General features: G+C 44.0%; 1 protein-coding gene across 4 annotated transcripts; it reads right to left on the reverse strand.

Moving 5' to 3' along the window:
- Positions 1-6,589: 6,589 nt before the first annotated feature.
- Positions 6,590-14,416, reverse strand: LOC133921286 (probable histidine kinase 6). Of its 4 annotated transcripts, XM_062366097.1 has the most exons (12): positions 12,825-12,886; positions 12,592-12,750; positions 11,156-11,389; positions 10,864-11,033; positions 10,156-10,374; positions 9,894-10,080; positions 9,755-9,806; positions 9,438-9,667; positions 9,147-9,245; positions 8,256-8,971; positions 7,412-7,891; positions 6,590-7,305 (listed from the first exon to the last, which is right to left on the reverse strand). In XM_062366097.1, the coding sequence occupies exons 2-12, from the start codon at positions 12,631-12,633 to the stop codon at positions 7,044-7,046; spliced, it is 2,691 nt and encodes an 896-aa protein (XP_062222081.1). In that variant the 5' UTR covers positions 12,634-12,750; positions 12,825-12,886; the 3' UTR covers positions 6,590-7,043. The 4 variants fall into 4 exon arrangements, with proteins under 4 accessions (XP_062222081.1, XP_062222078.1, XP_062222077.1 ...); XM_062366094.1 differs by lacking the exons at positions 12,592-12,750; positions 12,825-12,886 and adding an exon at positions 13,551-14,416 and having other exon boundaries at positions 10,162-10,374; XM_062366093.1 differs by lacking the exons at positions 12,592-12,750; positions 12,825-12,886 and adding an exon at positions 13,551-14,416.
- Between the last annotated feature and the right edge of the window lie 1,517 nt (positions 14,417-15,933).

Raw genomic sequence — 15,933 nt, forward strand, 5'->3', positions numbered from 1 at the left:
GAGGTTAAATCTCGTAAAAAAGCTTAACATGAAAGGTGATTAAAGTGTCTCGGTATGATTCGCTCCTCCACTTGTAACAGTTATAGATTAAATATATCATAAAAGTATAATATATTATTTTTATAGAATATAAATCTATTCGAATAATCATGCCGGGTGATGGGTGCCGCCTTCGTTATGTCGCACTCCATGCTAGTTAGCATTCGTGTGAAACGGCCACTGAGAACGAGAAGCAGACATTGTCGGTTCAAAGCGCGTTTGGCAAAAGGAAGCATAGGAGTGGCGACGAAGTGCCTTTTTTTTTATTCGATTTCGCTGTTGCGTTGCTCCCCCGAACCCGAAACACCATCGCTTGGTTCGGCACGGCTGCCGCCGGCTCGGTAGCGTCCTGACGTCTCTCGCGGTGCCCTGACGGTCTGACCATGCCGCTCGGTTCTGATGCTCTCGCGACGTCTCCAATGCCGCTGACGACGCCGACGCGCGGTGCAGGCGGCGTACGCGGGGCATGCGATATCTTTGTCTTCGCGCGTGGGCTGCGTGGAAAAAATGGAGTCAAAATGGAAGATAAGATGGCACTAGCTAAGCTAATACTATCTCCGTTTTACTGTAGCAAACCGGACCATCCGTTTTTAAAAAAGATTTGTAGATATTTAAAATTTTGATATTATTAAATTTATCATGAAACAAACTTTATTAGTATTTTAGTATTGTATATTTTCAAATATCTATAAATCTTTTTTTTAAAACAAATAATTAAATTTGCTATAGTAAAGATGGTGACAGGTAAAAGCAAAAGAGATTGGGCACAACTCCAGAAGGTTCGGACGTCTTCTCCTCGGGAAGTCTTCGCTTTTTGTGGCTGAAGGCTTCTCAAGTACTCCTTTTCCTTTTCTTTTCTTTTTGAGAGATTCACCGCATACATAGGGCCACATAATTCGTCAAATATCGCCAAACTATGATTGTTTTCAAGTGATTTTGTGTACTGCATTGTTTCGTATGGTTTTAAGGCATCTCTAATGCGGTGTATAGTAAGTTGTGAGCCCATCTTTTCCTTCTTCGTCTCCCAAAAAAGAAACAGAAGCTAAGTTAAACGTCTGGATTCTGCAGTAGCTTATGAGTAAGTAAAAGATTTAAAATAATTAAAATAAATGAATTGATGGATGATGGACCGTGCCGTATGCGCATACAACCGCTCGATGAAAAAACAATACAACCGTATGGTGATACCACACGAAGCACTGCTAGTGGCCCGTCTCCTGACTTGATACAACACGAAATCCCCCCATTTTTCCTCTGCCGTTGCAACTACTCGTGAATGTGCAAATTGATCGTATACCACACCCTTCCCAAAATTATGACCGTCTTGCTCGTCAGCCCATATACTAACATACAGCACCAATGTAGTTGTACACATCCATAAGCTGACACTGACCGATACTATAAAGAAGATACTTATATCATGGGACATACTATTTGGAGGTAGCAAGGTAGCTAGCTGTGACGGTGCGTGTAAGACCAAGACAACGGTCTACGTACCAGGCACGAGGCCCACCATGTCAGTTCCAACTGTCTCTGTCTCTCTGCCTCCGGGCCGCCCACCGCATCCATGTGCAGACTGCAGAGACGCCGCTCATCGAACAGCCTGGTGATGCGCGGCCAGGTTGGTGCATCGCTGAGATCAGCGTGACGCCTCGCACCGTGGGCTCCACTCGCCAGCGAAATGCTGCAATCTCACATGTCTGTCATGGTGGCTCCATGCACGGAGGACAGAAGATTAGGGCAACTATACACTGTATGCACATGTCAATGTGACATGTGGGTCTGCAATACACAGTCGAACAGTTCTTTTGTTCTTGGGTGGTGTGGGGGTGGGGGGGAGAAAGAGACAATGTAACAGCTCAATGGGAAGAATTATGAGGAGGAATTTGAAACCGAGAGATAGGTTGGTTCAAATGTTTTGGCGGTTTGGCCGGTCGTTCTGACTTCAGATGGAAGCACGATGGAGGCCGAGCAAGTGTAGATGCACCATACGATTTCAGTTGCGTAGCATGCAGGGATGCGACCAATCGGTATCATCACAGAAGTGACTGGACGACGATAAGTTGGTAACCTAACTGTGATGGTCCTTAATAACATGGAGGAAAAGTAGAGTCAATAAAAGCAAGTTAGATCCCTGAGAGCGAGCTACTCGGTACATTATGGCGGGGGACTGAGATCTACTGACTTCACATCGTCGTCACTAACGTATGAGACTGGGTTCATGCGTCAGTGATGACGTCACTGACATCATGACGTCAGAGAATCTCAATCCAATGGCGGGATGCCTGGACGACCAGACCGCCAAATGGCTCAGCCAAAGCTTGTGCGTTAAGGCAACACACAAGAGGCTATAGTTATGCAGCTGACATGCACCCTTGCACGCCTTACCAATCACCACAATTTGACCATAATTTGAGAGATAAGAGCTCTATCTCTAGCCGTAGATGAGGCTGGTGAGGGCTCGCTGGAGACCGGAGACAGCCTTTTTCGAAACATATTTTAGTATTAAATGTCACTAAGTATAATTTACTACACGTGTTTATTGTGGATGCATATAACAAAGCGTTTTTTCTTACCAAACTTTATCAATTTTAAAGTGTTTGTCCTTAATAATCATGATTTATGTTACATTACTCTACTCTTTATTGACATGAGCTCTCGTTATTTTCTGTTATAGATGTTTTTTAGCAACTTCTATGGTAGGCCAATATTAACTAGAAAAAGCAATATCAAGATGTTAAATAGATAGATATGATCATCCATTATAGAAAAGATCGTATATTTATTCCTGCAAGAGAATCTGTGTATAAATAAAAAAAATGATGTTTTAAGCCGATGAGAGAGCATGGATTCATCGCAACACATACATTATGTTTTTCTAAAAAATAAAAATATTAACTAGTATTAAGAGAAATTATACTATTTTACAAATACCAATTTAATAGCTTCTGAAATCGATTTAAATTTATTTCTCATCAGGCCCTATCGTCCAATCATGACTCCACCTCTAATAGAGTTCAAGAGAAAGCAACGCCTACTCCGATGCTAATCGAGGGTCTAGATTCTCGCACAAGTTGACTTCTTTGCGAATTTCACCTAACTCTCCTTTGCAAACAAAGAAGAAAACTTCGCCGGAAAAATCTGGATTGTACTGTAGTTGGTTTTGAATTGACGCTCGGGCACTGTTTGAACTGAATATATGGATACATGCATCTTTATGTCTCTACTCTCTAGTGATTGGTTCCAAGCTGAGGGTCAGGCACTTTCTGAACTCAATGTGTGAACACAGCTTTAGCAAACCGTATCTCTGTGATACAATTTGTCAAGAATTTTCTGCAACTCTTCTCTTTATCTATTCCGTAGCATACATTCTGTGTACGGAAACCAGGCAAAATGCAAGCAAACAGCATCTGTATAAACGATACCTATTCCATTACGAACGAGGGCTCCCTCTCTCTCTCTCTCTCTCTCTCTCTCTCTCTCTCTCTCTCTCTCTCTCTCTCTCTCTCTCCCTCTCTCCGGGGCCCCTCGAATAGTTTTTCCTTCTGGCTCAGCCCTGATCGATCTTTCTGTGTGGAGGCTAAGGAAAGGCAGCGTGTGTTGGGTGCGATGCCAGGATCCGGTTTTGGTTCGCGTCGCCGTCGCACCTGTTCTCGTGTGGTACTATGCTCCCCTTATTGGCGTAGGTCGCACGATAGTGGTGTGGTGAGTCGCCGCCATCCCACCAACCATCGGATGCGAGCGCACACGTCGCCTTTTCGTCTCGGCTATTTGGAGAAGGTTTTTGGTTTTAGGTGCCATCTCCTTTATTAGGATCAGTTCATCAGCTTGTGATCTGCATGCAGGATCGGCTCGATCTGCAGTTCTTTAAATGTGGCAGGACATCTTTGTCCAGCTGATTGGCAATTAGTGGAGTGCTAAAGCGTAGTTGGTGCTCAATGTGGACAAACCAACTGTTCTCAAATGAACGTAAGTACCAGGATTACACAGGAACTGGAACTTTTATTTTCATTTGGTTGGAAGGCATTGTCAAGGGAGTTTCTGGGGGAAAATATCCTGGCCACCGGAAGCATGAACAGTGAAGTCTATTTAGATGGTGATTGTGCTAGTATTCCACAAGACTGTTGTTGATGGGTTTCCGTAACTAACAGGTTCTTGCATGGTTGTCTAGAAAATAGGAGAGGAAAATCATACGAAGCTTTGCCCCAATAACGAAAGTGACCACGCCAAAATAGCAAAGTTTTTTTTATCTCCGTTTCAAATATACTCTACATCTCTGCCAGATTTTCCCATGTCTCTTCGTCAAGGAACAGAAAGCTGAAAGGAACCTGTACTGCCGCCGTCTAGGAGTCGCCATATTTCGAGTTACTCGCTAGCATGCTTCGATGGAACGTTGGACTTCAACAGGCATGCATACCGGCAATAGAACATCTCGAGCATGATACAGTATGTTTCATTGTTTCAAGGCAACCTAACTTATCGCAGACAGGTTCTGAAACTTGAAAGAAACCTTGATGGAAGTGATAGCGTGAAGCCGCGAAGTCCGAGTCCCGGGGTACAAGGGGACCCAGCGGAACGTTGAACTTACCGTGTGCGTGCGGTGCGGTTCAACCATACGTACGTCGGTCGGTCCTGGACAAGGGCACAGGAATCCTCAGAGAGCATGACTTCGTGCGCGGACCTACGGCTCCAGACGCGGGCGCCACCACGGCACAGAACGCGCGCCGGCCGCAGCCCGAGCGCCCCGTGTCGGGAACGGAATAGCAGTTCCACACGGGCTTGCGCACGCACACGGCACGTAGGTATCACCGCCCGCCTGCCGGCCGCGGAGGGGCGAGGGCGGACGGCGTGGGCGTCGGGCGATACCTACGCGCACGCACCGGGCCGGGTTCGTGCGGCCGCAGGAGCAGATTGGCCCAGCAGGTGGATCCATGAGGCCGCTGACAAGCATAACCTTGGGCCAAGTTTACGCATGTGAACTTTGCCTGTAGGGGGATTGGGCCTGTTACGCTGGCACATCGCGCATCTGGCACGCTGTCTGCACTGCAGGTGAGCAGCACCTGCTAGATTCTATGCTCCTGGGGCTGGCTCTCCGTCCCCGTGCTCGCTTCGTTCGCGCGAGTGACCATCCCAATTATATTTCCTTTATTTTATTTTCATTTTGATTTACCTCTCCATTCTTTTTACTTTATTTTTTATCATCTCCAACAACTTATTTTCGAAGGGATTCGAAAAGGGAAAGAAAAGATAATCTATCATTTCACTTTGTGACGATAATTGTGAAGAAAACCGTTGAAAAAAACGAAAAATTCTGAGCCCTGATAAGAATCGGTTACACACAAGTGTACCAAGTTGGTGGTACCTTGAAATGGTAGTAGACAGTAGCATGCGAGTTTCAGTTAACGTAGCGTGGATACAGATGAGTAGATTACCGCTTGAGTAGATTATCGCTTGGAGTTGCGAGTCTGAACAATATTCGTGGTTCCGTTACATGGTAATGGAAATGGGTTCCCCGTGCTAAAAAAAAGCTCCGCGAGTTCGCAACTCCAACCGAGCTCCGGTATGGTGTTGGGGCTGGTCGGTATTTGGCTCAACAACCGGTGACAATAAGAAGTGCAACACAGTTACGGGGCCACGACACGATCACAGGTGACGGACGATTTGAGAAGAACAGAACGACTTGTTGACATTGGATATTGCTCTAGTCAGCTAACTAAAGATCCCTAATCTAATCATTGTGGCCATGCATGTGATTAGCTTCGAATTTGCGGTGATTAGCTTGCTATCATAGTCCTAAAACCCCGGCCCTTGCATCTGGTCGTTGTTCGGTGCACGGACTGGTACCTACATGATGCGCAGAACATTTTTTTTTCTTCATTTTTTGCGATTGATGTACACGGCAATTACACGACCACAATGGAGCTCCTTTGGCAAGCTCAATGAAAGTGGAGACAAATAAAAAATAAAAAATGCATCTCCATGTGCTGTCCGGTTCCCAGAGTAACACGATGCAATGCGCTGGCATTTCAGATTTGGGCATCATCACTTGTATCAGGATCAGATTAACTGAACACGACACAATTATACAGGGGGGCTGTAACGGAATCAGCCAACCAGACATGCTACAGGAATATGTAAATTGGTCCTCGCCCACACGGCCGACTGATCTTTGGTGGCCGAGGCTAACTTTAACAGTGCTAATCAGTAGTCACAGTTTAAAAGCAAATTTGCCATGTGAAGGCCAAGTATGCCAAAAATCTGGGTCGCCAATTTGGTGACCAAGGTTTTGGTCGACATTGACCTTCAAAATGTACTAGGTAGCCAAATGAGAGGGGGTGCCCAGCCAAATTTTTGCACCCAACAAAATAGTGACCAAATTTGGTCAAAACTACCAAAATTTAGCTTGACCACGTTGGGCACACTTGTAACAAACCAAACAGGGCCAAACAGCCGAGACTGGCATGCTTGCATTGCATCCGGGACAGTACTTGAGTACACTAAAAAAGCAGAAAAACGATGCGGCGCTAGTCGATCAGAACACAGGTGACAATTGAGAAAAACAAACAAATTTGATATTTCGCGGATGAAAGGACGCAAGTCCAGGTCCAGTTTTCCTTCAAACTGAAAGAATACAAACAATTTCATACAACATGCGAAGGAGACAACTGAGCAGGTCATCACTTACTTTCAGTTTCCAGGGGACTTTGATACTAGAGAGTGCAACAAAAAGATGCGGTATTTTCAATGGACTGACAGAATATACAACAGCCTACAGACAACAGAGAAGAGAACTACGGGGAAATCTACCTATCACTCCCCTGGGCTACCATTGAAACTTCAACTGTGATGCATAGCTAGCTCATGGCACTTTCGTCTTTTTCATCTAGTGTTGTGAGAAGTCATGTCAGACGTTCGTAAGAGTTAAGAGTCGGCTCGACAGAAGAAAGATGGTGACGCTTCGCTCCTACTAATGAGACATCGGATCCATTCCGTTGACCTGACCATCAAACAGCCGAATCAGTTGTCCCCACTACTAACCTGGAGACTGCCTGGTATAGCTGCTCCTCGTCAAAGGGTTTTGAAACATATCCATTCATTCCTGATTTTATACACTCTTCATAAGTTGCCTGGATAACATCAGCAGTCATTGCAAGAACAGGCAAATGCCACTCAACAAATGTTGAACCTTCACAAGATGCCAGCTTGTTCTTTCTTTCCTCATTTGATTTCATCTCCATTTGCCTTATTTGTCTAGTGGCCTCAAACCTAAAGAAAGTAATCATGGATAAGTGGTGAATGGAGGAATAACGTCAATTTGAGTTAACTTTAACACAACAAAGCATTTTTTGGGTTAACCAGAAAGTTTACATACCCATCCATCTCTGGCATCTGAACATCCATGAAACATGCATCAAAGCAATGTGGCGGTTGAAGTAGGCTGATAGCATCCTTGCCATTTTCAACACAATGAACCTTAGCACCATACTTCCTGAGCGCAGCTGCAGCAACCCTGAGATTGACTTTATTATCGTCGACAACCAATATATTCTTCCCAACCAGCAAGCTATGAAGAAATGATGGTCGATTTTGATTTTCTTTTCTTTCAGGCACCTCTACTTCGAGCAACTGTTGAATACATGAAGCAATTGTGCTTGCCCTTATAGGCTTACACATCACAACATCGAATGTGGACCCATATTTTTCCTTGTCAGCTTCAGAGGTGACCAAAAGAACTACCTTGGGCACCTCAGATAACTGACCATTCTTGAGCCCGCGTAGACAATTCAATAACTGAACATCTGTCTTGGGCCTCCAGATGTCACTCTCAATGAAAAGCATGGACGCCTTTTCTCTGCGAGAAAATAATGATGGTGATTTAACAAGTAATACAAAAAAAATACAGTATGATGACGTAAATTGTAAATTTAGATATTATCGATGCATCTGTTCTGGTGCTTTTAGAGGGTTTTCTTTTATCTTTTAAAATAATTAACGAATCACAATATGATCCTGGTTCTTTAGACTCTTATGCTTTTTTTGCAAAGTGAATACAGAATAATTTGTCCCTGACATTAAGTAAAATTGTTATGTCACCTTTGTTTTTAACTTTTGGCCCCTACTTTATCAGAGGACTGGTTGAAGAGAAAGCTGAAACTTCTATGGTCTCAACAGCCAGTTCTATTTTCAGCATTAAAATATTTGAAGGGAAAACTCACCTGGACATGGTTGCTCCATTTTGTCCAGAGAAAGCTTTTAGTCCCGCACTCATATTATTCACAATTTGAACAATTATTCCCAACCTCTTAAGGTGATATCTTGTGACTGCACTGCGTACAGGTCTCCCATCAATCAAAATGGCTTTCATACCCTTAAAAGCAGTTGGTAGTGCCTCAGACAAGCTCCTTCCTGAATCACCTGAAGTATCTTTGTATGAGCGCTTCAGCACAGCTGAGAATGTAAATGTACTTCCAACGAAAGGACGGCTAGTGAAACTTATTTGCCCGCCCATAAGTTCAGCTAGGCACTTGCTGATGCTTAAACCAATCCCAGTACCACCATAGTTCCTTGAAGTTGAACTATCAGCCTGCATGAAAGGTGTGAAAACACGATCTTGTGCATGCAGTGGGATCCCAACACCTGTGTCCTCGATGCTTATCACCAAGGTGACACGGTCAGACTCACTTTGATTAGATTTTTCACTCTCAAGCTCATCCAAAAGTGACTCTTTATCAGAGAGCAGGAGCTTAAAATATTGCCAACTATTTCGTCTATCAGCTGCTTCAAACCCACTCAAAGTATTGAAGGCGCCATTAGCTGTCGACTCAAATTTACCATCTTTCCCATTCATGGTTCCATGTAGGACGTGATTAAGTTCCACATTTGAGTTCTCAGCCAAACAAACCCGCACAAATACATGGCCCTGCTCTGTGAACTGGAATAATCGATAGATATCTCAGTGTATTTTCTAAATGTGTTTGATAACTGAACTATATAAAGACTTTAGGCAATATTAATTGAAGTTACAAAGCATTCAGACAGTAGCAGAATACAAAGTTAAGAAGCATATGAAATGCCACGACTTATGATACCAAAAGCTGGCTGCTTACTTTGACAGCATTGCCCACCAAATTTGTCAGTATCTGTCGAAATCTCCAAGGATCTCCAATAACAACTTTTGGAACGTCATCACATACAAATACTGCAAGCTGCACGAAGAAGGAAAAAATTAGGAAAGACTGCTACTTGAAAGAAATTATAGGGAAAGATCGGTGTGTGCAGAACTGCAGTATCTGCTAGTTGTTCAGCCACGAACTAGGGTAGAATTGAATCCATATCCATTGTGAATATGAGAGCATAGGAAAAATCTTTTCAAACTTTAAGCATTAACAGAAAGATACCTCAATACACTTCTCCCTTGACTTTGAGGAAAACAAAGAAATAACATCATCCATGAGAGAACGCAAGTCAAAAGGCACTGCCTCAAGCTCCAACTTTCCAGCTTCAATTTTTGCTCGATCAAGGACATCATTTATCAGTGTTATCAATGCGCAGCCACACATCTGAGCCGTCTGAGCATAATCCTTCTGAGTCAGAGTCAGCTCTGTTCCCAAAAGCATATCCAGCATTCCTACATTGCATGGTAGAAATTTTAGATTGCCAGGCTTTGAATTGGAGATTATGTAGGTATCAAAAATTTAAAACAACACATACGTACCAAGGACACCATTCATAGGTGTTCTTATCTCATGTGATACAGTCGCCAGGAACTGCAAGCGAATAGACAAACATAAATATATAATCCATATATATTCTGGAATGCCTAGTAATATAGAGCACTAAAGTATATGTCAAACCTGAGACTTTGCAACATCAGCAGCTTCTGCCTGAGTTTTGAGCTCTTTCATCTTTCTACAATCTTCTGAAACTTTGTCATATCGAGACCACGCAGCACAAATGATATACCCCAGAAGCATCCATATGACAAAAGTGCCCAAAGGATTAGTGATGGCGGACCACGGCATAGGAGGCTTTTGTCGATACCTGCAAAAGTTGCCAACATTAGTAGAAGACAAAAGCAGCCAATAAATCTAAGAGTCACGAATAGAGGCTACCAACCTACACCTCATTTCATGCCTCCTAAACGGATCTCCAAAATCGAGCATGCTAACATGCAAGAGGGGCACTTCATTGTCCAAACTTGGAGGTCCATACAACACCATAGCTTCTGAAGCATTTGTGGCATCATAGACATTCACCACAATATCCTGATTGCCAGCAAGTTTACTCAGCAAATTCTCCACAAGTGTCTCCACATCAAAGGCTCCACCAAGATACCTGTTAGCAAGGAATTTGATCAGATTTGACCACAATAACCAAACAGATGCATACTAGTGGACAACACACAACAAATTATTCTCATCGAAATAAGAGTAGACTAGTGGAAATGCATAATTTTGATTTCAGAGAGGCAAATTGCAAACAGTCTGCAACCAGTACAAGGGCCCTATATTGCTAAATGAATCATCGACACACTATGCCTATTTTTAGAAAGGAAACTTCATGTTCCTATTACCTAGTAGCAGAAAGTAATGAGCACTAGCACACATCTCCATGTTTTAGACTTGCAGCATGTTACTTGATATGTCAAGGAGTTTGGTGTTGCTCAAAGAACCATCAATGTGATAACAAGATACTACATAGTCAAATTATCCGGCACATCAGTTCCCTATTGTACACTCACATTTTAGCCATACTAATGAATGATTACTTACATGCAACCATACAGGTGATAATATTTGGAAGATAGTAGTTAGATCGTCTCACCCAATAGTTGCTTCCACACGTTGATCAACTGATGCATCAGCAGGTAGATCTGGGCGGTACACAGCAAAGGTGAGAACTACTCCCAAGTGATTTGACCCAAGCAACCGAAACGGGTTTGTCAACACTGCTTTGCCAGTAGCTCTGGCACGCAAAATATTCTCTCGGTCCTCCTGCATTGAAAACAAATGGATTACTTTCACTAAAGCAGACATTGAATGGACAAAAGCACCCCGTGACCCGTGTGAACTAAGATCAATGAACATTGAAGACATCAAGTAACAAGTGGTCGCACCTCCCCAGACATCATGTCAATGCGTGCCAGGTAGGAAACTGTATCCTGGGAGAAAATCACTGGGGCGTATTCATCTTGGCGAGGTGCAGCCTCCCGCTTCATTGTATTCATAATCCATCCTTGCTGACTTTCAAACATTTCCCTCTCATGATGGATGAGGCGGTGAGCGTATGCCACCCCATTCAGCAGTGGCCGCTCAAATGATGTCCTTCCGGTGTATTTTGCAAAAGTGTCCTACATTGGATACAGGAAGTCAGGAATGGAGAGTAAAATACAAGAAAAGTGCACCATTTTGTAAGCAACAAGAGGCATCCAAAACAAGAAAGCTAAAATGAAAAGTTAAAGTGCCCTTAATTGTATGGTTTTGTAAAGAAAAAATTGTTTAAGTCATCATCGATCCAGAAATACAAATATGACCTTGAAACGGAGTACTGCATTACTCTTTGTAGCAAAAACAAGAATGTGTCTTCACATACCTCACCATGTTGATACACCTAAACCCAGGGAACATATCAGGTGCAAATGGCATATAAGTTGGAAATGTGAAAATTCCATTATAGACCATCCGATTGTGTACCAGCGACCAGGATGTGCACAGATCCCCTACCTACCTCATAAACACACTCTTTTGCAAAACACCCGCAACCTGACACACATTTTGTAAAAAAACACCTTCACATAGTGTTTCTTCCAATCTAATTCCCACTCATTCAAGTTTCATCCAAACCCCAAGCAGTGTTCTTCACTCACTAGTGCGATTTGGGTCTGGTCGTCACTTTAAATGCCCACCCTGGTTTTCTCCTATTAGCACACGTGGCCTGGCAAAATCTCCAGAACTTTCTTGTCTCCTTCTCAAAATTGGTTTGGTTCATCTTGATTTGAAGGTTAGATCTCGGTTTGTGCATTGTGAAGTTTAGATCTCGTCCTCCTCTGAATCAGCTCAGTCCAAGTTGGTTCAAGCACGGATTGAAATTTGGTTTGCCAAGATGGATGTTGCTACACCAATACAACAACAAAACCTTTGTCCCAAGCAAGTTGGGGTAGGCTAGAGATGAAACTCACAAGATCCAACTAAAAAGATGATGAGAAATGCTACACCAATACAACTGCTATATTGGATTTATAGCACTAAGACAACGGTTGATGCTATATGGGTAACGACTTATTGAATCCTTCTTGCGCACACTCCCTTGCATATATTCAGATTTTTATTTGCCAGAATGGATTAGAGAATGTGTACAGGTGGTGATAATCATAATCTCCGGGCAAAAAAATCAAAACATGCTTTGCACAAAACATTGAAAATGTTCTTAATGTATCCGCCATTCTGCATTGCTCACAATCAACAGGAAACACAGCCAACAAACCAAAGAAAATCTTCAACAGTTCAGTTTCTTGGACCAAAAACAACAAGAACAAGCAACCTTGGACTTGACCTGAATCTTGCGATCTCCGGCCGTCCTAAGACATAGGCGCATTGCAGATATGGAGGAACACAAGAAACCGGTCTCGAGTTTGGGGAAGCTTGAGTACCAGATGATCGTGAGGACAGATATAACTTCAAAAGCATGCTCGATATGTGGAAGAAGCACTTACTGGAGGAAAGAAACAGATTGGGATTTTGCGGGAACATTCGAAGGGAAGGGGAATAGAGAGGTGGAGAATGTACCGTGAGCCACAGGGGTGGAGGACTGGGGAAGAACGGTGCAGGTGCCGAGTGCTCTGGGATTGGAGGGGTTTCATTCAGATGGCTCAGAATGAAAAAAATCATATTTCCAACATATTGGCTGTTTCCACCAGATATGCTACCCCTAAACCCATGCTCCTAACTGGAGTATAAATCAAGGATAAAAGGAAATAAACTCTTAACTGCTTTACGGTTCAAAAATGCATTAGTTCATCTCTACGACAGTGACCTTTCTCAGCATAAACAAGAGAACAAAATAGTTGTCTAAAGAACATCGCTAACCACTATATAAACAAACAATGCGCTGCCAACCTAACAGTTCACCGACGTCTCTAAGCATAAAAAACCCAAAGTGCAGATTTGCATAAAAGCACTCCACATGTCATTGGCACAGATGGTCCCATATATCAGTGAAAGAGGGATGGTATTTCATCAAAGAATCAATCAACTGCACTGCATTTTGGCAATTTTCCCTGCAGGAATGCCACATTTTCAAGATGATGAACACCACCTGTACCACCCAACCACAACAATAATGCTGCGCTAAACGATTAGCACCGCAACGACTGCAAGCATCAACAAACCGGAAAGAATCTCTACATTTTTTTTGTTTTCGAAAAAAAAGGGGACGGAGAGAGCAATGTCTGGATCTCAGGAACCCGCCATTGCCGCAGCACGCGAGAAGAAGAAAGGCGAAGGCTCTCAAACCTGGTCGATGGCGGAGGGGAGCTTCTCGTAGTGGAATGTGGAGATGAGTATGGCGAGCGCGTGGACGTGGTTGACGGTGACCCCGAACTGCTCCTGCAGCATCCTGGCGCGCTCCTCGCACATGCTGACGAGCCGCTCCTCCGCGCGGTCCATGCTCTCCTGCCGCAGGTGCCAGTGCATGGCCGCCGAGCACGCCACGGCCAGCACCACCCACGCCGCCGCCGCCAAGCCCCTCCACCCCTTCCTCCTCGCCACGTAGTACTTCCCTCCCATCCCCAAATCTACTGCCGCTCCGCCTCCTCTTCTTCCCCCCGCACAATGCCCACCATGTGCTTGTGGAAATGCGCCGAGCTAGACAGTGGCAGGCTCTACCACTACCACCAGCAAGCCAGCACGGCGCGGAGCAGGAGACTAGAAGGCCGGAGGTGGTGGCCTTGAGCTTCTCAAAAGAGGCGAAGCTTTCGCGACTTCCCAGCGGCGACAGCTGCCTTAAATAATTACGCCTACGACCACTAGCTAGCTCGAGCACTACTAATAAATAAACCGCATTAAATAATCAGGCCACGGTACCGGAGCACCCCCCCGGCTGTGGAAGCTAGCGTTGATCCACCCATGTCGCGCTCGCTCCCTCGCTAATCAAAAGCGCGGGGAGGAATCGCGCTTTTTGCAGGAAATATTCGGGACAAGCGAGCGTGGCACGCCCGCAATTAAAACGCCTCCCGCAACAGTAGAATGGCACTACGCCGCCCTCGCTAATCCGCGCGCTCCCGAGGTTAATTACGGCGGCCTGACCAAGCGACCTCCGGCGGCGGTCAGCGACCGTGGGGGAAGGGAGCCGGGAAGGAGAAGGGGAGGTGCCGAGGCGTTTAAAGCCACTAGCAACTTCACCCGCAGGTGGAATCCGAGGAAATAAAAAATATAGCATAACAAAACAGATTTATATATATGATAATTGAATTTAGTGGTCGTGCGAGTTGCAGATATATATTATTAAGAGCTATAATTTTGTGATGATTATTTTTCTTAATTTAAGTTTTAAAAATAGAGTAAACTGAAGGGAAAAAATATGCTGCAATCAAATAAGACCATATGGATAATATGTGGTAGTATGTTGTTGGTTAATTGGTTAATTAACTGTGACTTTTTATATTATAGATTATAGAAAATGTGCGAAGACAATGGGCCAATTTTTAGAGCTCTTTTACGGTGTTCCATACAGGAGTTAGTATAAATTTAATCTGACCGTCCATATGATTGGATATTTCTGTAATTACGACAGTAGTATTAATATTTACCCATCATACTATTGAAGGGCACTGCAATCTTTTTTTTATATCTAATTCCTAAATAATCGTTCAACTAAATAATCAACATTCAGGCCAATCTAAATATTAAACATATGAATTTACATGATATAAATAACATGCTATTTCTTTTTTTCCCAAAATACCCTTATACTACATATACTCCTCTCATATACTACTCATACTACCTCTAAATAACGGGTAGTATTCTAATTAATCTAGACCATCCGATCAAAAAATAGATGGCTCAAATTTATCTGAGACCACCGTAAAATTTGTCAATTTTTATTACGAACTATGTAAAATATACGGTGATGATTAGTATAAATGTGCACATCGTGCTGGCTCAACTACCGTATCTGCCCCGCATGCTGGCTTCTGTTTTGTTTTCTTGTTGCCGTGCGGTGAGAGGGAATTGAATGCAACGGAGGGGTACTGCGGGCAATAAAGATGGGGACACAAGTACAGCAGCAGGGGCATCTGGAGTAGCGATTGGCGCCTTTTCCGTGGACCCGGTGTTTGGGACCGGCTCTCGGCTCTGCGGCCCGCCCCGCCGCGCCAGTGCAGAATCCATGTCAGCCGCTGATGAAGAACCCTTGGTCAAACTTGCTTCTCTTCTCTGCAGAATTAAGCCAGTCCCCTGGGAAATGTTAGTCAAGCCCTCGTATTCTTTGAGCAGGATGTTAATCTAATCGCGCACGAAAATTCTGTAATAAATAAACTGTCAACCTCTAATTGAATAACGAGATTTTCACATGTTTTAAACGCAGGTTGCCTGAATTCAACCACACGTAGCACAGGTACAGGCAGCACTGCCCAACCAGAAAATCCTTACGAAATCACGCGGCGATACAAATGAATCGAGCAAACGGACCGGTAGGAGCGCAGTACTCGTTCGTCCCCCCCCCCCCCCCCCCGGCAAACGGACGCGATTTTGGATCAGCGTTGGTTGGGGAAGGACGCAATAACTACTGCCACAACTCCTAACAACACACTACCACTACTGTTGAACAACTGAAGGAGCTTTCTCTCATCACCATCCGAGTACTGTGCTTCAGTAATCCGAGTGTACGGCTCTG

Source organism: Phragmites australis, chromosome 6 (genome assembly GCF_958298935.1).
Source record: "Phragmites australis chromosome 6, lpPhrAust1.1, whole genome shotgun sequence".
In the NCBI taxonomy this organism is placed as follows: domain Eukaryota; kingdom Viridiplantae; phylum Streptophyta; class Magnoliopsida; order Poales; family Poaceae; genus Phragmites; species Phragmites australis.

Excerpts from the sequence above, each read along its gene's own strand:
- LOC133921286 (XM_062366093.1), bottom strand. The coding sequence starts at position 13,823 with ATGGGAGGGAAGTACTACGTGGCGAGGAGGAAGGGGTGGAGGGGCTTG. Across the intron at positions 10,081-10,155 it reads AGGCATGAAATGAGGTGTAG|GTATCGACAAAAGCCTCCTA; the intron begins GTTGGTAGCCTC and ends CAACTTTTGCAG. Across the intron at positions 9,807-9,893 it reads CTGATGTTGCAAAGTCTCAG|TTCCTGGCGACTGTATCACA; the intron begins GTTTGACATATA and ends ATTCGCTTGCAG.